This window comes from Coregonus clupeaformis, unplaced genomic scaffold (assembly GCF_020615455.1).
Source record: "Coregonus clupeaformis isolate EN_2021a unplaced genomic scaffold, ASM2061545v1 scaf0906, whole genome shotgun sequence".
In the NCBI taxonomy this organism is placed as follows: domain Eukaryota; kingdom Metazoa; phylum Chordata; class Actinopteri; order Salmoniformes; family Salmonidae; genus Coregonus; species Coregonus clupeaformis.
The window spans coordinates 109,752-133,706 of record NW_025534360.1 but is presented as its reverse complement, the minus strand read 5'-3'; the positions used below and the strand labels follow the sequence as shown (position 1 = coordinate 133,706).

Genomic DNA, 23,955 nt, shown 5'->3' with positions numbered 1-23,955 from the left:
TTTAATGTGTTCTGTTGGACCTACAGACAGTTAGATTAGTAGTAGTGGTGTGTTTTAATGTGTTCTGTTGGACCTACAGACAGTTAGATTAGTAGTGGTGGTGTGTTTTAATGTGTTCTGTTGGACCTACAGACAGTTAGATTAGTAGTAGTGGTGTGTTTTAATGTGTTCTGTTGGACCTACAGACAGTTAGATTAGTAGTAGTGGTGTGTTTTAATGTGTTCTGTTGGACCTACAGACAGTTAGATTAGTAGTAGTGGTGTGTTTTAATGTGTTCTGTTGGACCTACAGACAGTTAGATTAGTAGTAGTGGTGTGTTTTAATGTGTTCTGTTGGACCTACAGACAGTTAGATTAGTAGTAGTGGTGTGTTTTAATGTGTTCTGTTGGACCTACAGACAGTTAGATTAGTAGTAGTGGTGTTTTTAATGTGTTCTGTTGGACCTACAGACAGTTAGATTAGTAGTAGTGGTGTGTTTTAATGTGTTCTGTTGGACCTACAGACAGTTAGATTAGTAGTAGTGGTGTGTTTTAATGTGTTCTGTTGGACCTACATACAGTTCGATTAGTGGTGGTGGTGTGTTTTTAATGTGTTCTGTTGGACCTACAGACAGTTAGATTAGTAGTAGTGGTGTGTTTTTAATGTGTTCTGTTGGACCTACAGACAGTTAGATTAGTAGTGGTGTGTTTTAATGTGTTCTGTTGGACCTACAGACAGTTAGATTAGTAGTAGTGGTGTGTTTTAATGTGTTCTGTTGGACCTACAGACAGTTAGATTAGTAGTAGTGGTGTGTTTTAATGTGTTCTGTTGGACCTACAGACAGTTAGATTAGTAGTGGTGGTGTGTTTTAATGTGTTCTGTTGGACCTACAGACAGTTAGATTAGTAGTAGTGGTGTGTTTCAATGTGTTCTGTTGGACCTACAGACAGTTAGATTAGTAGTAGTGGTGTGTTTTAATGTGTTCTGTTGGACCTACAGACAGTTAGATTAGTGGTGGTGGTGTGTTTTTAATGTGTTCTGTTGGATGTACAGATGTTTCCTCTCCTATGTCTCACTGTAGTGTCAGTTTCACTCTAACCACAAGAGGGCATCAGAACCTGTTAAAATTATACCTGGTGACTTCACGTCTCTAGGGGCTTTCATCAAGATAAGCAATGTCACCTGTAATGTCACCATCAGTATTGACTTCATGGAAGTTGACATAGTGTTATGTCACATTTGGCAATGCACCCTACATAGGGAGTGGTTCTGTCACCCTTTATACACCCTTTTGTATTGCTTATGAAGAATGTATGTATGCTATATAAAGCCTTTATAAGTTGTATTTAGTTTAATCACAGTCTATCCTTCTGCTTTCCCAACAGCAGAGACCATGGTGGAGAGTGTTGTATCAAGCCTGGACCTGAGAAATGTGAGCGTTAACTGATTTAATTGTTTTTCAATCAAAATACTTTTAAAGCGTTCATTATACTTGAGTCCCAGGCAAGGAACACAATCATGATCTATTTGGTCAAAACAAACTTAAAGGTAGAGTCAGCAATATGATGTAGATGCACAAAGTAAACAGCATAGTGGGTAAACTTCTACAACAACTAAGGGCGTTGGAGCGCGATGCTAAACTCCTCTGTTTTGGTCCCGTGGCTACCACGCTGTAAGAGTGAAGAGAACCCGTGCACATGGGCAGTTACTGTGTGAGAGAGAAGTCAGGCATCTTGCTCATCACAATATCTGCGGTGTTGCTCGTACAACATCATTTAGCTCACTCTACCTTTAAGCTCTCATCCTGGGATCTACCAGAAATCAGGCCCCCAACATCTCCAAAACATGGACCAGAACCATGTTGTTTCCTGCTTCCACAAACATTCATTAATATAACACTAATGAGACTGTTGCTCACTTATATAGATTTGTATTACAAGTCTATTTAATAATGATTAATTAGTTATTACATGAGATTGTCCATTAAATAACAACTATTTTTGACTTCAGGGATTCCTCAGAGCTGTAAGACTTGTGACCATGTTGAGGTTAGTCATAATGTCAATTCTCACTTTTACATACCTTCAGGAGTCAGGCACAGTCTGAAAGCCAGGTGTGTACTGACCAACCATTCATACTGGGATATAGACAGTCCTGTGTTCTGCTTTAGTAATATAAACACAGTCTGAAAGCCAGGTGTGTACTGACCAACCATTCATACTGGGATATAGACAGTCCTGTGTTCTGCTTTAGTAATATAAACACAGTCTGAAAGCCAGGTGTGTACTGACCAACCATTCATACTGGGATATAGACAGTCCTGTGTTCTGCTTGTAGGAATACAGGATTTTAACTTCTGTCATATTTTGTCATTAGACAGTTTAATTGGATCAATCACCAGCATTCCATGTAACATTGAATAAATACATTAGATAAATTACTTTGTTCATTTAATGGGCCAGTTTCCCCGGACAAAGATTAAGCCTAATCTTGGACCTTAAAAAACTTTCTATTGAAACTTCCATTGATCATGCTTTAAGTCCAGCACTAGACTCAATCTGTGTCCAGGAAACTGGCCCCATATGTATAACTGACATGCTTGTCCTTGTTCAGTACTCCACACACTGGCTTCAGATTGAACCGTTGACTTCCACTGTCCAGGAAGTGACAATGTTCAGGTAAAATAACTACTTTTAACATTTCATTCCACTTGCTAGTGTATTTCCCCGTTACCTTTGGGAATAGGCTTCTAATCCAACCTCTCCATTTGACGATTGACCCTCTCTACCAAATATTGTTGTTGCCCTCAGGCACAGGACACCCAAAGGGCGTTATGAGTGCACAGTGTCTGGGCTCCGCTGGGTGTGTGAGAGAGATGTCATTCTGAAGTATCACTTCAGGAACTGGGAACCCTACAGTCAACTTCTGAAAGACATGCAGTACGGACAAGGTGGTCCATTGCTGGACATCACTATGGAGTTAGGTGAACTGGAGGAAGTTCATCTGCCACACTTTGTCTGTTTAGGTAAAAGCATATTCACATAGTATTCAGAAAGACATTTCCATGTAACTGAGTTTCAATTCCTGAATGAATGAATGAATATTCTGGGAATTTGAGTTTACTGTGATCTGGTACCGCATATTCTTTGTGTTTTAGTTGTTTGAATAATACAATATTTGTCTTTCTGTCTCCTTTTTATTGTGTTGTTCAGGGACCAACCATTCCCTGAGGAATGAGATGAAGATTCTTCATGTAGAGGAACATGGAGTGTCTGTTGAGGAAGTGCATGAGGTCACCAGATTCCATGCTAAGATTCTCCATCCCAAGTTCTCAGCTATCGCTGTTATACTGAGCTATATATTTTTTTTGGAACGTAGCTGTCCACTGTGACGTGGTCCTCTATATGGCAGTAAAAAGGCAACAGTAATTTCACGGCTGTACATGCTCCTCAGAAACTCCAGTCAGAAAGAGGTGAGGCACCATCATTGAAGTGACACCAGTATGTTGAAACTTACTAAAGGAAAGCTGATAGTTTGTTGAAAATCTATAGATTACAAAGACAACATGCAGCTCTGTGAGAAATCTATTTCTGTTTCATTCATTTGAAGAGCCAGTAGACGGCACTCTTCTCTCTGTTCGAAGGAGAACCCAATGCCCCGGGGCAGTGAAGGGGACATTGCCCTGAGTAGTGTGCTGTCTTTCGCATGGGACGTTAAACATGTTTCCTGACTCTCTGTGAACACTAAAGATCCCATGGCACTTATCATAAGAGTAGGGGTGTTAACCCCGGTGTCCTGGCTAAATTCACTATCTGGCCCTCATACCATCACGGCCACCTAATCATCCCCAGCTTCCAATTGGCTCATTCATCCCCTTTCCCCTGTAACACTTCCCGAGGTCGTTGCTGTAAAATAGACTCTCTTCTCAGTCAATTACCTGGTAAAATAAGGGTAAAATAAATAAAAAATAGTGTACACATTTTTTTGATGTTGACAAAAAAGGATTGCTCAGTGAGCTGCATGTTGTGTGAATTATTAGACTACATTGTTCAGACTGACTACTACACTGCTCATTTTGTAGGCTGTTCGGGACCGGGAGAAACATCAGGTGTCCCAAGGATATTCAGAATTGGTGCTGTCAAGTCCAAACGGGTCCTTAAAGCTGAACAGTTGGTTTGCAGTCAAGAATCCCCATTCCTCCTCCATCAATCCAGAGGTGCAGTTTTAGCAGGCTGAGGACATGAATCTGTCATATTATATATTAATAACTGGAATATCATTCTATTTCTTTCTCTCTCTCTGTCTGTTGTCTCAATCGTTGCACCATATGACCTTCTACAGAAGATTCAGCTGTTACCTGCAGACACCACACCAAGCTGTTGTAAGATGGTTATGAGAAACACAGGGGTTGACATTGAGATGGAGTTAATCGGGGATGATGAGAGGACAGTATGGAGAGATATGGTACCAACAGGTAGGAGAATATGTCAATCATAACTCTGTTATTTTCTGACAGATGCTATTTAGTGATTATAACCTCTTTTTGTTTCTTTCAGATGAATACATCCCTGAAACCCATTCAACTAGTAAGTAAACATGAGAGGTACAAACCAATGGCTTGAGGGCCAGTCGACATGGTTTACTGTTGGACTAGTCCTGATTATAAAAGGCTGTCTTCAAGATCAATGACATCTCCTCCAGGACTTGATGTAGATTAGCCTGGTTCTGAATGACATCTCCTCCAGGACTTGATGTAGATTAGCCTGGTTCTGAATGACATCTCCTCCAGGACTTGATGTAGATTAGCCTGGTTCTGAATGACATCTCCTCCAGGACTTGATGTAGATTAGCCTGGTTCTGAATGACATCTCCTCCAGGACGTGATGTAGATTAGCCTGGTTCTGAATGACATCTCCTCCAGGACTTGATGTAGATTAGCCTGGTTCTGAATGACATCTCCTCCAGGACTTGATGTAGATTAGCCTGGTTCTGAATGCCCCAATGACATCTCCTCCAGGACTTGATGTAGATTAGCCTGGTTCTGAATGACATCTCCTCCAGGACGTGATGTAGATTAGCCTGGTTCTGAATGCCCCAATGACATCTCCTCCAGGACTTGATGTAGATTAGCCTGGTTCTGAATGACATCTCCTCCAGGACTTGATGTAGATTAGCCTGGTTCTGAATGCCCCAATGACATCTCCTCCAGGATTTGATGTAGATTAGCCTGGTTCTGAATGACATCTCCTCCAGGACGTGATGTAGATTAGCCTGGTTCTGAATGACATCTCCTCCAGGACTTGATGTAGATTAGCCTGGTTCTGAATGCCCCAATGACATCTCCTCCAGGACGTGATGTAGATTAGCCTGGTTCTGAATGACATCTCCTCCAGGACGTGATGTAGATTAGCCTGGTTCTGAATGACATCTCCTCCAGGACTTGATGTAGATTAGCCTGGTTCTGAATGACATCTCCTCCAGGACTTGATGTAGATTAGCCTGGTTCTGAATGCCCCAATGACATCTCCTCCAGGACTTGATGTAGATTAGCCTGGTTCTGAATGACATCTCCTCCAGGACGTGATGTAGATTAGCCTGGTTCTGAATGCCCCAATGACATCTCCTCCAGGACTTGATGTAGATTAGCCTGGTTCTGAATGACATCTCCTCCAGGACTTGATGTAGATTAGCCTGGTTCTGAATGCCCCAATGACATCTCCTCCAGGATTTGATGTAGATTAGCCTGGTTCTGAATGACATCTCCTCCAGGACGTGATGTAGATTAGCCTGGTTCTGAATGACATCTCCTCCAGGACTTGATGTAGATTAGCCTGGTTCTGAATGCCCCAATGACATCTCCTCCAGGACGTGATGTAGATTAGCCTGGTTCTGAATGACATCTCCTCCAGGACGTGATGTAGATTAGCCTGGTTCTGAATGACATCTCCTCCAGGACTTGATGTAGATTAGCCTGGTTCTGAATGCCCCAATGACATCTCCTCCAGGACTTGATGTAGATTAGCCTGGTTCTGAATGACATCTCCTCCAGGACTTGATGTAGATTAGCCTGGTTCTGAATGCCCCAATGACATCTCCTCCAGGATTTGATGTAGATTAGCCTGGTTCTGAATGACATCTCCTCCAGGACGTGATGTAGATTAGCCTGGTTCTGAATGACATCTCCTCCAGGACTTGATGTAGATTAGCCTGGTTCTGAATGCCCCAATGACATCTCCTCCAGGACGTGATGTAGATTAGCCTGGTTCTGAATGACATCTCCTCCAGGACGTGATGTAGATTAGCCTGGTTCTGAATGACATCTCCTCCAGGACTTGATGTAGATTAGCCTGGTTCTGAATGCCCCAATGACATCTCCTCCAGGACGTGAGGTAGATTAGCCTGGTTCTGAATGCCCCAGCCTGTTTTTCTACGTCTGTGAAAACCGACCCTAAATATGAATGAAACAGTAGTGGTGTGATGTGTTCATTGATGCAGGTTGTTATTGTTACAGAATGTGTTCTTAATGCAAAGATTAATAATACAATGAAGACTTTTACTGTAGGTCACTCTGAAAGAAGTCTGTTTCTAAATGTCTGAAATGTAAATGAACAAATGTAGTTATTTTGTAACCTGCCTCTCTCAGGTGCTGTGTTGGGGGCAGGGCGTCCGGCTGAGAGCAGTCTGACTGGTTCTACAGAGCAGCAGCTGCGTTCTGTACGGACAGAGTTTGTGAATCGCGTGTCAGGACCTGTCCTGGATGGTCTGCTGGACGGACTCCTGCAACACACAGTCATCAACCAGGAGGAAATGGAGTCAGTAAAGGTGATAGCTGCGAGGGCAGATAAGGCACGTTACATCATCGACATGGTGTTGAGAAAAGGAACTGAGTCATGTTCCAGGATGATCAACCTTCTTGGGGAGCTGGACCCCTGTCTTTGGTCACAGCTTCAGATCTACAGTTGTAGCCAACCCCTGGGTTGGGGAGACCAGGCAGAATAGACAGGCAGGGTGGTTCAACGTGGTCTTGTTGTCTGTTGCTTTAATTCAGGCTCCCAAAAATTTACAGAAAATGTCAATCAAACATGACCACTATAATAGCAATAAACTAACCAAAGGTCCAGCCACACAGCCTCTCTCCTTCTGCAGCCTCCTGGAGGTGTGGATCTTCTAGCAGGAGGGTCAGTTAGTCCTCCACTAGGTACCTAGCTGGACCCCTATCTAGCAGGAGGGTCAGTTAGTCCTCCACTAGGTACCTAGCTGGACCCCTATCTAGCAGGAGGGTCAGTTAGTCCTCCACTAGGTACCTAGCTGGACCCCTATCTAGCAGGAGGGTCAGTTAGTCCTCCACTAGGTACCTAGCTGGACCCCTATCTAGCAGGAGGGTCAGTTAGTCCTCCACTAGGTACCTAGCTGGACCCCTATCTAGCAGGAGGGTCAGTTAGTCCTCCACTAGGTACCTAGCTGGACCCCTATCTAGCAGGAGGGGCAGTTAGTCCTCCACTAGGTACCTAGCTGGACCCCTATCTAGCAGGAGGATCAGTTAGTCCTCCACTAGGTACCTAGCTGGACCCCTATCTAGCAGGAGGGTCAGTTAGTCCTCCACTAGGTACCTAGGTATGGACCCCTATCTAGCAGGAGGGTCAGTTAGTCCTCCACTAGGTACCTAGCTGGACCCCTATCTAGCAGGAGGATCAGTTAGTCCTCCACTAGGTACCTAGCTGGACCCCTATCTAGCAGGAGGGTCAGTTAGTCCTCCACTAGGTACCTAGCTGGACCCCTATCTAGCAGGAGGGGCAGTTAGTCCTCCACTAGGTACTTAGCTGGACCCCTATCTAGCAGGAGGGTCAGTTAGTCCTCCACTAGGTACCTAGCTGGACCCCTATCTAGCAGGAGGGTCAGTTAGTCCTCCACTAGGTACCTAGCTGGACCCCTATCTAGCAGGAGGGTCAGTTAGTCCTCCACTAGGTACCTAGCTGGACCCCTATCTAGCAGGAGGGTCAGTTAGTCCTCCACTAGGTACCTAGGTATGGACCCCCTATCTAGCAGGAGGGTCAGTTAGTCCTCCACTAGGTACCTAGCTGGACCCCTATCTAGCAGGAGGGTCAGTTAGTCCTCCACTAGGTACCTAGCTGGACCCCTATCTAGCAGGAGGGTCAGTTAGTCCTCCACTAGGTACCTAGCTGGACCCCTATCTAGCAGGAGGATCAGTTAGTCCTCCACTAGGTACCTAGCTGGACCCCTATCTAGCAGGAGGATCAGTTAGTCCTCCACTAGGTACCTAGCTGGACCCCTATCTAGCAGGAGGGTCAGTTAGTCCTCCACTAGGTACCTAGCTGGACCCCTATCTAGCAGGAGGGTCAGTTAGTCCTCCACTAGGTACCTAGCTGGACCCCTATCTAGCAGGAGGGTCAGTTAGTCCTCCACTAGGTACCTAGGTATGGACCCCTATCTAGCAGGAGGATCAGTTAGTCATCCACTAGGTACCTAGCTGGACCCCTATCTAGCAGGAGGATCAGTTAGTCCTCCACTAGGTACCTAGCTGGACCCCTATCTAGCAGGAGGGTCATTTAGTCCTCCACTAGGTACCTAGCTGGACCCCTATCTAGCAGGAGGGTCAGTTAGTCCTCCACTAGGTACCTAGCTGGACCCCTATCTAGCAGGAGGGTCAGTTAGTCCTCCACTAGGTACCTAGCTGGACCCCTATCTAGCAGGAGGGTCAGTTAGTCCTCCACTAGGTACCTAGCTGGACCCCTATCTAGCAGGAGGGTCAGTTAGTCCTCCACTAGGTACCTAGCTGGACCCCTATCTAGCAGGAGGGTCAGTTAGTCCTCCACTAGGTACCTAGCTGGACCCCTATCTAGCAGGAGGGTCAGTTAGTCCTCCACTAGGTACCTAGCTGGACCCCTATCTAGCAGGAGGGCCAGTTAGTCCTCCACTAGGTACCTAGCTGGACCCCTATCTAGCAGGAGGGTCAGTTAGTCCTCCACTAGGTACCTAGCTGGACCCCTTTCTAGCAGGAGGGTCAGTTAGTCCTCCACTAGGTACCTAGGTATGGACCCCTATCTAGCAGAACATGTTGATACAACTCTGTCTCTCTCTCACACCAACACACCTACCTACCTGATGTCTGTGTATTTTAAACTTTTGATTTTAAATGTCATTGTATACGCATTGTAAGAATATATTGTATACGCATTGTAAACATGTATTGTATACGCATTGTAAACATGTATTGTATACGTATTGTAAACATGTATTGTATACGCATTGTAAACATGTATTGTATACGCATTGTAAACATGTATTGTATACGCATTGTAAACATGTATTGTATACGCATTGTAAACATGTATTGTGATGTTATTGGAATTGACTTACTGTATTTGCATACTCCCTGTGAATGTGTCCGGGAAAATGGCTCTGAGAATTTGGCATTCAACTTAAAACCACAGAAATGTATTTTATGAATATATTGTACAGTGTTGGCCTGATAGAGGTTAATGAGAGGGGCTGGATATCAACACAACCACCTCAGTCTATCAGCAGTTTTCTCAGTGAGAGCACATTGACCATTAACAGACATAAGGAGCTGTGCAACCTCTCACCCATTTACCAATGACTTGAGAGTGGCTGAAGGACATATAAGGAGCTGTTCAACCTATCACCCCTTTACCAATGACTTGAGAGTGGCTGAAGGACATATAAGGAGCTGTTCAACCTCTCTCCCCTTTACCAATGACTTGAGAGTGGCTGAAGGACATATAAGGAGCTGTTCAACCTCTCATCCCTTTACCAATGACTTGAGAGTGACTGAAGGACATATAAGGAGCTGTTCAACCTCTCTCCCCTTTACCAATGACTTGAGAGTGGCTGAAGGACATATAAGGAGCTGTTCAACCTCTCTCCCCTTTACCAATGACTTGAGAGTGACTGAAGGACATATAAGGAGCTGTTCAACCTCTCTCCCCTTTACCAATGACTTGAGAGTGGCTGAAGGACATATAAGGAGCTGTTCAACCTCTCTCCCCTTTACCAATGACTTGAGTGGCTGAAGGACATATAAGGAGCTGTTCAACCTCTCACCCCTTTACCAATGACTTGAGAGTGGCTGAAGGACATATAAGGAGCTGTTCAACCTCTCTCCCCTTTACCAATGACTTGAGTGGCTGAAGGACATATAAGGAGCTGTTCAACCTCTCATCCCTTTACCAATGACTTGAGAGTGGCTGAAGGACATATAAGGAGCTGTTCAACCTCTCTCCCCTTTACCAATGACTTGAGAGTGGCTGAAGGACATATAAGAAGCTGTTCAACCTCTCACCCCTTTACCAATGACTTGAGAGTGGCTGAAGGACATTTAAGGAGCTGTTCAACCTCTCACCCCTTTACCAATGACTTGAGAGTGGCTGAAGGACATATAAGGAGCTCTTCAACCTCTCACCCCTTTACCAATGACTTGAGAGTGGCTGAAGGACATATAAGGAGCTGTTCAACCTCTCACCCCCTTTACCAATGACTTGAGAGTGGCTGAAGGACATATAAGGAGCTGTTCAACCTCTCACCCCTTTACCAATGACTTGAGAGTGGCTGAAGGACATATAAGGAGCTGTTCAACCTCTCTCCCCTTTACCAATGACTTGAGAGGCTGAAGGACATAAGGAGCTGTTCAACCTCTCACCCCTTTACCAATGACTTGAGAGTGGCTGAAGGACATATAAGGAGCTGTTCAACCTCTCTCCCCTTTACCAATGACTTGAGAGTGGCTGAAGGACCAATCAGCCCCCATCTATACCCAATGTTTTACTAAATGTTTTATAACGTTGTATTTTTCTATGTGTATCTACCTGCCCAGGGACTACAGCTAAATCTGGCACATTTACAGAAATGTTGATTGATGTGCAGTATCCCTGTCAAATACATGTTGTACATGTCAATTAAAAGGAATGTATTGTGACTTAGAATGTTGTTTAACAATATGGAAAAAAGCAATAAAGTCAACCGCCTTTATAGCACAAATAATATTATAGCACTGACATTTGTTAACAGCATTGAAAGTAATGATTACTAGACAGTTGTCATGGTAAAAGCAGTAATACAAAATAACATTATTTATGATTCTACTATTAATAATAATAATAATCAATTTTAGAAAACACTTTAAAATCCCATCGTTAATTAGATTAGATGAGTTTATTAGTCACATGGAGAGGGACGCAAAATCTTGTGCTCTGGGCTCCAACAGCGCAGGTGGGGGCAGGGTAAGAGTCTGTTGGGTGGTGGTGGGGGCAGGGTAAGAGTCTGTTGGGTGGTGGGGGCAGGGTAGGAGTCTGTTGGGTGGTGGTGGGGGCAGGGTAAGAGTCTGTTGGGTGGTGGGGGCAGGGTAAGAGTCTGTTGGGTGGTGGTGGGGGCAGGGTAAGAGTCTGTTGGGTGGAGGTGGGGGCAGGGTAAGAGTCTGTTGGGTGGTGGTGGGGGCAGGGTAAGAGTCTGTTGAGTGGTGGGGGCAGGGTAAGAGTCTGTTGGGTGGTGGGGGCAGGGTAAGAGTCTGTTGGGTGGTGGGGGCAGGGTAAGAGTCTGTTGGGTGGTGGTGGGGGCAGGGTAAGAGTCTGTTGGGTGGTGGGGGCAGGGTAAGAGTCTGTTGGGTGGTGGGGGCAGGGTAAGAGTCTGTTGGGTGGTGGGGGCAGGGTAAGAGTCTGTTGGGTGGTGAGGGCAGGGTAAGAGTCTGTTGGGTGGTGGGGGCAGGGTAAGAGTCTGTTGGGTGGTGGGGGCAGGGTAAGAGTCTGTTGGGTAGTGGGGGCAGGGTAAGAGTCTGTTGGCTGGTGGGGGCAGGGTAAGAGTATGTTGGGTGGTGGTGGGGGCAGGGTAAGAGTCTGTTGGGTGGTGGGGGCAGGGTAAGAGTCTATTGGGTGGTGGTGGGGGCAGGGTAAGAGTCTGTTGGGTGGTGGGGGCAGGGTAAGAGTCTGTTGGGTGGTGGGGGCAGGGTAAGAGTCTGTTGGGTGGGGGGGCAGGGTAAGAGTATGTTGGGTGGTGGTGGGGGGCAGGGTAAGAGTCTGTTGGGTGGTGGGGGCAGGGTAAGAGTCTATTGGGTGGTGGTGGGGGGCAGGGTAAGAGTCTGTTGGGTGGTGGGGGCAGGGTAAGAGTCTGTTGGGTGGTGGGGGCAGGGTAAGAGTCTGTTGGGTGGGGGGGCAGGGTAAGAGTCTGTTGGGTGGTGGTGGGGGCAGGGTAAGAGTCTGTTGGGTGGTGGGGGCAGGGTAAGAGTCTATTGGGTGGTGGTGGGGGGCAGGGTAAGAGTCTGTTGGGTGGTGGGGGCAGGGTAAGAGTCTGTTGGGTGGTGGGGGGCAGGGTAAGAGTCTGTTGGGTGGTGAGGGCAGGGTAAGAGTCTGTTGGGTGGTGGGGGGCAGGGTAAGCGTCTGTTGGGTGGTGGGGGCAGGGTAAGAGTCTGTTGGGTGGTGGGGGGCAGGGTAAGAGTCTGTTTGGTGGTGGGGGGCAGGGTAAGAGTCTGTTGGGTGGTGGGGGCAGTGTAAGAGTCTGTTTGGTGGTGGGGGGCAGGGTAAGAGTCTGTTGGGTGGTGGTGGGGGCAGGGTAAGAGTCTGTTGGGTGGTGGTGGGGGCAGGGTAAGAGTCTGTTGGATGGTGGGGTCAGGGTAAGAGTCTGTTGGGTGGTGGGGGGGCAGGGTAAGAGTCTGTTGGGTGGTGGGGGCAGGGTAAGAGTCCGTTGGGTGGTGGTGGGGGCAGGGTAAGAGTCTGTTGGGTGGTGGGGGCAGGGTAAGAGTCTGTTGGGTGGTGGTGGGGGCAGGGTAAGAGTCTGTTGGGTGGTGGTGGGGGCAGGGTAAGAGTCTGTTGGGTGGTGGGGGGGGCAGGGTAAGAGTCTGTTGGGTGGTGGGGGGCAGGGTAAGAGTCTGTTGGGTGGTGGGGGCAGGGTAAGAGTCTGTTGGGTGGTGGGGGCAGGGTAAGAGTCTGTTGGGTGGTGGGGGCAGGGTAAGAGTCTGTTTGGTGGTGGGGGCAGGGTAAGAGTCTGTTGGGTGGTGGGGGCAGGGTAAGAGTCTGTTGGGTGGTGGTGGGGGGCAGGGTAAGAGTCTGTTGGGTGGTGGTGGGGGCAGGGTAAGAGTCTGTTGGGTGGTGGGGGCAGGGTAAGAGTCCGTTGGGTGGTGGTGGGGGCAGGGTAAGAGTCTGTTGGGTGGTGGTGGGGGCAGGGTAAGAGTCTGTTGGGTGGTGGTGGGGGCAGGGTAAGAGTCTGTTGGGTGGTGGTGGGGGCAGGGTAAGAGTCTGTTGGGTGGTGATGGGGGCAGGGTAAGAGTCTGTTGGGTGGTGGTGGGGGCAGGGTAAGAGTCTGTTGGGTGGTGGTGGGGGCAGGGTAAGAGTCTGTTGGTTGGTGGGGGGGGCAGGGTAAGAGTCTGTTGGGTGGTGGGGGCAGGGTAAGAGTCCGTTGGGGAATGCCCACAGGGGGAGCAGCAGGGGGGTGATATGTGAATGAAACAGTAATAAAGCAGAATAATATGTAGATATTTACTCTGTAACAATGAGACATCTCCATTGGGGGGTGTGGCTAGGGTAAATGAGGAAGTGATCCATGGTGCCATCAGTAACAACAAACAAGGTATGGTTTTATTTACTTTACATTTTTCTCCCCTCTTATCATAGTTTTGTTTTTGTCCTGTTGTGTTCTAAAATACAATTCTGGTACAAACCTCCCAAAAATACTAATGTGTTGTTTGTTAAACTCTTATTTTCTAGTTTATTTTATGCACTTTGAGATTATTCTTGTTTTCAAAAGAATGATGATTATTACTATTCATTACATCATACATAGGCGCTAATCTGTACATAAACCATGCAAGGGATCATTTCCACGCAAAGTGTGAGATTTATCAATATAAATGTTAGTTTGAGAGTGTTCAGCCCCATGACCACGATCAGTGCCAAGTGGTGGAATAAGGGAACTGCTTGTCAAGCGTAGAATGGGGAAAGGGAGATACATAGTAGGTTGTACAACTGAATGAATGAATTCAACTGAAATGTGTCTTCCGTATTTAACCCCTCTGAATCAGAGAGTTGCGTCGACCGGGGAACAGTGGGTTAACTGTTCAGGGGCAGAACGACAGATTTTTACCTGGTCAGTTTGGGGATTCGATCCAACAACCTTTCGGTTACTGGCCCAACGCTCCTACCCGCCAGGCGACCTGCCGCCCCAAAATATACTGTATGTTGAAAATGTGTGAAATTGTGAGAGTAATAATGACATTTTTTTATGTAATTATATTGACATTGTGAATTCATGCAACATGTCTTGACAGGCTATATATTTTGACCACATCAGTGCATTTGTAACGATAATAATCCATATATAAGTACAGTCATTTGTTAAATTAGAGGTACGTGTGAAAGTGAAACTATTGTGTAAATCCTATAAAAGACTGAGATAATGGAAATCCAATGAGAGATGGCTGATCTGCTCTGTTGGAAGATCTGGCACCGCTGCATTTCACAGAGAGCACGTTTTTAGAGACAGGTGGGACTTTTTAGCAGAAAGTACAGATTGGCTTCCCAAAACCAATCTTATAGGATCATTGCGAGGATTTAAGACCTACTTTAGAAAGGCAAACCCATGCCATTCGGGGGCACGTCAAAGTGTTATCCATCCTCAGGTTTTTGGCAACAGGGCACTTTTCAGCCGGAGCTTGTTGATCGGCCAGCGGCATCTCACATCCCTCGATGAGTCAATGTTTTGGATGCAATCATCAGCAAAAGGTACTGTAACATACAATTCCCACCATCGCGCAACAGGTTAAGAGGGGTTTCTTTGCCATCAATGGGTTCCCAAATACGAACGGAGAAATAGACGGCCCCCACATCGCCATAAAAGCACCATCCCAAAACGAGTTCAACTAGGCTATGTGAACAGAGAAGGCTTCTACTCTTAATGAGCAGGTGATAGGTGATGTTATGTGCAAAAGACGCTACTGAATGTGGTGGCCAGGTGGAAAGCACGACTTGTTCATTCTCCAGAACAGCAATGTTGCCGATCCGCCTACAGGGGGAGCTGTTGAGGATGGATGGCGTATTGGTGAGTATTGCCTACTGCTAGTGTCAGATATTGAATTCAACCAAAAGGTTTTATTTGTCTCACTCAGTTGTGGTTTGATGAGTAACAATGAGCGTTACAACTCCACGTGAAATACGCCCATCATTCACCCTTCATGGTGACAATAACGACCTTATTTGCTGTATAGTTGGGAAGTATTGGAATTAGGCCCAGACAGTATATCTAAAGGAAATATCCATGGCGAACTTCAAATGTCTTTGGAGGTGTTGGCAGAATGTTTTATTTTACAGTGACATTTGCTGTCGGTCTATCTGACCGTTTCTGAAAGACAAAAACAACTGCAAATTGTTGTGGACCTGTAAACAGATCGTTTGAATGCAGTAATGTTTTGCATTCACTTTTTCCCGAAACTAAATATGCTTCACTGCCCACAAATTCGGAAACATTGTCTACTCGAAAAAATAAACCAGAGTTTATTGGTAGCCTACACACTTCAATACAAAAGATCATCTGTCTGTTCACCTGTTCCATTCTGCTGTATGTTATAAACCGCGCCGCGCACCCTGTCATCTGCATAGAGCAAACACTTTAAATAATAGCCTCTCTGATAGGCCCAATTAAATGAGAAATGCGCATGGTCATTTGTTGTATGGCTACATCGGGAATATGAACTCATCATGGCCAGAAAAGGTGAGGAATTTATTATGCAATGATTATGATAATGTATTATGTTTGTAAATGAAATATTTTCTACGCAAGAAATGTCACATTACATCATTCAGACGTCGCCTACAAACGTCAATGGAAAAGGTGAATCGTCTGTTCTAACGTTAAACTGCGCTTCGGATCGGATCGCATAGAGCAAAATAGGCTGCTGGAAATACTGTAGCTGATCTATTTACTACTGTGAAGTGGGTCCTATTAAATGAGAGATGGGACGAATGGTAGCCAATCCGAACTTGTTGTAGGCCTATAGGATATTTCGCGAGTATAGGCTTTGTTCTGCAATATTATATGCCTATTTCTAATTATTTTAGAATGTAAAGATAAATTGATTTTCACTAGCAGCAAATGATTGCATCTTGTTATTATATTTAGCTAGGGCTACCGGTTATTTTGTTCTGAATAAGAGTCTCGTCATATATTCCCCATCTGCTCAAAGCTACTAGGCTACTTTTGCCTTCTTAATATGCAAGACTTCAACCACTAGAAACTGTGCGCACGCATGGTCTAAAGTTTGCAGCAAATTCTCAGGTCAAGTTCAGTTTTTATAAATGACAACATTTGCGTGAAAAGTGCCACATGCATGTTTTGTGGCATATTTTGTGTGTAGGCAACGTTTATAAATGAGACCCCTGGTATTATAGAGCAAAATACTTGAAATAGCTGATCTATTTACTGCTGTGAAGTGGGTCCAATTAAACGAGAGATGGTTGGAACAGTAACCTTGTTGTAGGTCTATATGCTACCACGTGAGTATGAAACCATCACAGAAAAGGTGAGGAATTTATTATGCAATGATCATGGAAACGAAATAAATAATAGCCTAGGAAATAGATGTCTATTTGTAATTATTTTAAAATGCAAAGAAACGAAATATATTTTATCTCTAACGGAAAATGATTGCATCTTGTTATCAACCTTTTTATTGTTATGAATAAGCTTGTCCATCATATTCTCCATTTACACTAAATACTAATCGACTTGCCTGTGTGTGATGATTTTGGATACAGGCTGTGTTGGTATTTACATACGTGTGTGTTTTGGACGTGTGTTTGCCAGACCTTACCGAAATAGTATTTGTTTTCTTTCTGGACGCCAGCAGGTATTGAACTAACCTCTTTTCGTTCTCCTCCTCCTCCTGCTCAGACTCCTCCTCCTCCTGCTCAGACTCTTCCTCTTCCTCAGACTCCTCCTCCTCCTCCTCTTCCTCCTCCTCCTCCTCCTCCTGCTCCTCCTCCTCCTCAGACAGGGTTCCAGATGTTGTAGTAACAACCTCCCCCTGACTCTGGAAGACCACATGCTAAGCTGGAGTTAGTAGAACATGTTGTCCCAAATGGAACCCTATTCCCTTTATAAGGCACTACTTTAGACCTGTCTCTGTGTGCGTCTGTCTGTCTGTCTGTCTGTCTGTGTGTCTGTCTGTCTGTCTGTCTGTCTTCACAGTGTTCGTTGTCTCTTCCACCACCATCTTCCTGTCTACCTGTCCAGACTGTTATCTGACCCAGGCTACAACCACCATCCATGGACACACCTACACCTCTCTGGAAATCTCCAGTAACAACCGAATTGAATCATATTGAATGGATTGGAATTGAATTGATTGGACTCTGTTGAATTGAATTGAATGGATTGGATTCAGTTTAATTGAATTGGATTGAACTGAATAAAATAAAGAAATGAGTCATGTAATTCACTAAATGAAGTCATATGTATTCACTATAATGACTTAATGTTCCAGGTAAGTGAAGGGAGCTCACCACTGCTGAACTGGGTGACTTTAAGAGACAGGTTGACTATCTCAACATGCCACCTGCCATGTTCATCAACCCCAAGACAGGTTGGTTGACATCTTAACCCAGTCTCTGCAGTGCAACTGACAAGTGCTGTGGCTCAAAACGGACACAGAATGGTTCTGCCTCAGAATGGCCCCTGTGTGTGAGAATTCATCATTGAAAAATATATTAAGAAAGGTTGGTAAACCAATACATAGTCAGGGTTGGGGTCAATTCCATTAAAATGTCAGTCAATTCAGGAAGCAGACTGAAATTCTAATTCCAATTCTCCTCAATGCTTTTCAATTAAGACAATTTGGATTTGGAATTTGGTTAACTTTCTGACTGGACTGGAATTAAAATGAAATTGACCCAAACTATGTACATAGTCGCTATGAAAATATATTTTTAGTAAAAGTTAAATATTGTGTTTATTATCCTGTAGTGTTTTAATATATATGTGTGTGTGTGTGTGTGTGTGTGTGTGTGTGTCCTGTTGGCCTTCATGGAGATAGATTCAGTCCAAATGATGATGAGAATCCCAGATTAGCTCATTGAGAAGTCAATCTACCTGGGTGTCTTGGATGTTGGAAATGTTAAAAGGTTCAGTGGGGAAACTAGTAGACTGGATTACTGGAAAGTTTTATGAGACATTTGCCTGGTTGCAAAAATGCTGATAGTTTGTCTAATTTCAGTTTGTGTGACAAAACATGGTACCATCTTAACAGCTGAGAAATAACCGTTTGAAGCTGGTGTACAAAACAGAAAGTAAAAAGATGCCAAAACGAAACTTAATGAGGTAATCGGCAGTTGCTAAATCCATTTTTTGACTTATAAATTAATGATACAGTATGTACCCATTGATTCTTGAAGAATCTAACTTATAAATGCCTCATGAGCTCAGTTCAACTGTCATACCCCATCAGAACCCAGAATCTAACTTATAAATGCCTCATGAGCTCAGTTCAACTGTCATACCCCATCAGAACCCAGAATCTAACTTATAAATGCCTCGTGTGCTCAGTTCAACTGTCATACCCCATCAGAACCCAGAATCTAACTTATAAATGCCTCATGAGCTCAGTTCAACTGTCATACCCCATCAGAACCCAGAATCTAACTTATAAATGCCTCATGAGCTCAGTTCAACTGTCATACCCCATCAGAACCCAGAATCTAACTTATAAATGCCTCGTGTGCTCAGTTCAACTGTCATACCCCATCAGAACCCAGAATCTAACTTATAAATGCCTCATGAGCTCAGTTCAACTGTCATACCCCATCAGAACCCAGAATCTAACTTATAAATGCCTCATGAGCTCAGTTCAACTGTCATACCCCATCAGAACCCAGAATCTAACTTATAAATGCCTCATGAGCTCAGTTCAACTGTCATACCCCATCAGAACCCAGAATCTAACTTATAAATGCCTCATGAGCTCAGTTCAACTGTCATACCCCATCAGAACCCAGAATCTAACTTACAGTGGGGAAAAAAAGTATTTAGTCAGCCACCAATTGTGCAAGTTCTCCCACTTAAAAAGATGAGAGAGGCCTGTAATTTTCATCATAGGTACACGTCAACTATGACAGACAAAATGAGGAAAAAAAATCCAGAAAATCACATTGTAGGATTTTTAATGAATTTATTGGCATATGATGGTGGAAAATAAGTATTTGGCCAATAACAAAAGTTTCTCAATACTTTGTTATATACCCTTTGTTGGCAATGACACAGGTCAAACGTTTTCTGTAAGTATTCACAAGGTTTTCACACACTGTTGCTGGTATTTTGGCCCATTCCTCCATGCAGATCTCCTCTAGAGCAGTGATGTTTTGGGGCTGTCGCTGGGCAACACAGACTTTCAACTCCCTCCAAAGATTTTCTATGGGGTTGAGATCTGGAGACTGGCTAGGCCACTCCAGGACCTTGAAATGCTTCTTACGAAGCCACTCCTTCGTTGCCCGGGCGGTGTGTTTGGGATCATTGTCATGCTGAAAGACCCAGCCACGTTTCATCTTCAATGCCCTTGCTGATGGAAGGAGGGTTTCACTCAAAATCTCACGATACATGGCCCCATTCATTCTTTCCTTTACACGGATCAGTCGTCCTGGTCCCTTTGCAGAAAAACAGCCCCAAAGCATGATGTTTCCAACCCCATGCTTCACAGTAGGTATGGTGTTCTTTGGATGCAACTCAGCATTCTTTGTCCTCCAAACATGACGAGTTGAGTTTTTACCAAAAAGTTCTATTTTGGTTTCATCTGACCATATGACATTCTCCCAATCCTCTTCTGGATCATCCAAATGCACTTCAGACGGGCCTGGACATGTACTGGCTTAAGCAGGGGGACACGTCTCGCACTGCAGGATTTGAGTCCCTGGCGGCGTAGTGTGTTACTGATGGTTGGCTTTGTTACTTTGGTCCCAGCTCTCTGCAGGTCATTCACTAGGTCCCCCCCGTGTGGTTCTGGGATTTTTGCTCACCGTTCTTGTGATCATTTTGACCCCACGGGGTGAGATCTTGCGTGGAGCCCCAGATCGAGGGAGATTATCAGTGGTCTTGTATGTCTTCCATTTCCTAATAATTGCTCCCACAGTTGATTTCTTCAAACCAAGCTGCTTACCTATTGCAGATTCATTCTTCCCAGCCTGGTGCAGGTCTACAATTTTGTTTTTGGTGTCCTTTGACAGCTCTTTGGTCTTGGCCATTGTGAAGTTTGGAGTGTGACTGTTTGAGGTTGTGGACAGGTGTCTTTTATACTGATAACAAGTTCAAACAGGTGCCATTAATACAGGTAACGAGTGGAGGACAGAGGAGCCTCTTAAAGAAGAAGTTACAGGTCTGTGAGAGCCAGAAATCTTGCTTGTTTGTAGGTGACCAAATACTTATTTTCCACCATAATTTGCAAATAAATTCATTAAAAATCCTGCAATGGGATTTTCTGGAATTTTTTTTCTCAATTTGTCTGTCATAGTTGACGTGTACCTATGATGAAAATTACAGGCCTCTCTCATCTTTTTAAGTGGGAGAACTTGCACAATTGGTGGCTGACTAAATACTTTTTTTCCCCACTGTATAAATGCCTCATGAGCTCAGTTCAACTGTCATACCCCATCAGAACCCAGAATCTAATTTATAAATGCCTCATGAGCTCAGTTCAACTGTCATACCCCATCAGAACCCAGAATCTAACTTATAAATGCCTCATGAGCTCAGTTCAACTGTCATACCCCATCAGAACCCAGAATCTAATTTATAAATGCCTCATGAGCTCAGTTCAACTGTCATACCCCATCAGAACCCAGAATCTAATTTATAAATGCCTCATGAGCTCAGTTCAACTGTCATACCCCATCAGAACCCAGAATCTAACTTATAAATGCCTCATGAGCTCAGTTCAACTGTCATACCCCATCAGAACCCAGAATCTAACTTATAAATGCCTCATGAGCTCAGTTCAACTGTCATACCCCATCAGAACCCAGAATCTAACTTATAAATGCCTCATGAGCTCAGTTCAACTGTCATACCCCATCAGAACCCAGAATCTAAGCTTGTTTTACTTTGTTTGTAAACAAAGTACATGTAAACAAACACTGTATAGCCTCAACATGGTTAAAACTATAATGTTGATATCATGGATGGTCAGTCCATGCATCCGTAGCTCTGTCTATGAATTTAAGAGGGGTTACATTTTTCCAGCCCCCATCCCTCAGATTTTAACAGAAACAGTGGCGGATATAACGTGTTCTTATTGTTTCAACTGCTGATTGGCACTTTAAGGCTGGGAAGCATAGAAGTAGCACACATAGACCAGATCTACCGTTTATCAGACCTGCTTTCAACCAGAAGACAGATCTATAACTGACGTGAATTTGATCTGGTCGCCCACAAAGCTACATATTGCGCCTTTTAATTAGCATGGTCATGTGATGAGGATAACAGACTGTCTCATTGAGAAGGCGGATCACCTGCGTTTTACACAGGCAGCCCAATTCTGATATTTTTCCTGTTAATTGGCAAAATAAGCTGATCTGATTGGTCAAAAGCCAATGAGTGAAAGAAAAGAACCCATAATTGGTCAGCCTGTGTAAACACAGCCATAGGGACCTGTAAAGTCCACACTGAAGTTGTCCAACTGATGTAGGACTACAACGTGTCAGTTAGTTCATTAACAAATAATGACTTCATTTGAATGAGGTTATTCTGGCTCAGCCTTTTTCAAAGCTCTCCTCCAGGGCCCCCAGGAGGTGCATGTTTTAGTTTTTGGTCCTAGAACTAACACCTTAGATTCAACTAATTAACTTTATCATCAAGCCCTTGATTGTTTTTGTATCGGGTGTGTTAGTTCTAGGGCGATTTTATTTTGTATCTACCTGCCCAGGGACTACAGTTGAAAACTAGCTAGCTGGCTAAATCTGACACCTTTACTGAAATGTTGATTGATGTGCAGCATCCCTGTCAAATACATTTCATAGATTAAATTAAAAGGAATGGAATGTATCTATGTGTCTGTCTATCTGTGTATGTGAATTTGTAAAACATGAGGGAAAAAAAAAGTGACCCTCCCCTATACCCCAAATTACCCTCACTCCTAGGACAGACCAGAGCCTTTAGATATGGCGTTTTAGAAACTGTTCGTTGTTTTGTAAACATTACATGGCAATGTAGGCAGAAGGTTGTGGATTCGCAGACCACCACGGACAATGGTAGGGGTGAAGAAAAGATAGCTTTTATAAAAAGGCATTTCATGCAATTCTTTGTCATTTTACATGACTGGAGACAAGCAGGAATCTATTTTAATACCACAACAGAGCATGACAACGAATGAGCGCACGCTGCAGCACCGGAGACGTTTTGATTTCTATACAGGCTGTTCACCGGAGACGTTTTGATTTCTATACAGGCTGTTCACCGGAGACGTTTTGATTTCTATACAGGCTGTTCACCGGAGACGCTTTTGATTTCTATACAGGCTGTTCACCGGAGACGTTTTGATTTCTATACAGGCTGTTCACCGGAGACGTTTTGATTTCTATACAGGCTGTTCACCGGAGACGTTTTGATTTCTATACAGGCTGTTCACCGGAGACGTTTTGATTTCTATTCAGGCTGTTCACCGGAGACGTTTTGATTTCTATACAGGCTGTTCACCGGAGACGTTTTGATTTCTATACAGGCTGTTCACCGGAGACGTTTTGATTTCTATACAGGCTGTTCACCGGAGACGTTTTGATTTCTATACAGGCTGTTCACCGGAGACGTTTTGATTTCTATACAGGCTGTTCACCGGAGACGTTTTGATTTCTATTCAGGCTGTTCACCGGAGACGTTTTGATTTCTATACAGGCTGTTCACCGGAGACGTTTTGATTTCTATTCAGGCTGTTGTTAAGAAAGAGGATAGTCTAAGTTTTGGAACAGTGCTAAAGTTGTATTCCAACTGTAAAAAATTAAGTGCAATAGAACCAGTTACAACTGAACTATTTGATCATCAATGAATTTGCAAAGTCAATATTTTGTTTCCTTTGTCTTCCCGGCTGGGGCGGCAGGTGGCTTAGTGGTTAAGAGCGTTGTACCAGTAACCGAGAGGTTGCTGGTTCTAATCCCCGAGCCGACTAGGTGAAAAATATGTCGCTGTGCCCTTGAGCAAGGCACTTAACCCTAATTGCTCCTGTAAGTCGCTCTGAATAAGAGCGTCTGCTAAATGACAAAAAATGTAAAAATATAGAAAGTTGTAGCACAGCCTCTGAATGTCATAGAGACAAACCAATGATATTCTATATGCAACACAAATCCCTCGTTGTTAGTAGCCTAAAGCGACATTAAAATGAAGGTTGTTTAAGTAAATGAAGCCTTCTTGAATTAGCCATTCAGCCCCCATGCACTGTCCATCTCCGCGGCTGCCGCTTCATGGGTAAGTTATGGAAATTACTGGTTTATGGTGTATTTCTTTATTTACCTAAATTTAATCAGGGGAGCCCAACTGAAACCAGTGTCTCATTTGTAATGGTATCTTGAGGACAAAAATTCCATCAACACAACAACAAAAGACAAAGAGAAACTACCAGACAGCTATAAATACATGACATCAGGTGATTACACACTTCAGTGGGACTCATTTAACAACAGAGTTTTAAACTGCCCTATCAGCACCTGGGAATCCAGATGGATTCGAATCATCGAATTGGTGATTAGTTTTGTATTCCATAACTGTGGTGCGTTAAAACTAAAGGCAGATTTACCAAAAAATGTGTAGATTCAAGCGGGACCCCAAGAGTTAACCAACCTTGCGAACGGGTTTGGTATCTCATGTTGTTATATTTCAACAGGGAAGTGAGGTAAGTTGGAAGCTTGTGGACAAGAGCTCTGTAAACAAGAAGGGAGTAATGAAGTGATCTATGGGATTTTAGTGAGGACCAGCCAACCTTTTGATACA

At 44.3% G+C, this 23,955-nt stretch overlaps 1 protein-coding gene across 1 annotated transcript in view; it reads left to right on the top strand.

The window, feature by feature from the left end:
• The window catches only part of LOC121579390, a 114,649-nt gene that overhangs the window by 45,982 nt on the left and 44,712 nt on the right, over positions 1 to 23,955 (top strand). The window contains exons 9-10 of the mRNA XM_041893960.2: positions 1,365 to 1,411; positions 1,990 to 2,027. Coding sequence (XP_041749894.2) covers positions 1,365 to 1,411; positions 1,990 to 2,027 — 85 coding nt within the window. The remainder of the gene's footprint in view (positions 1 to 1,364; positions 1,412 to 1,989; positions 2,028 to 23,955) is intronic.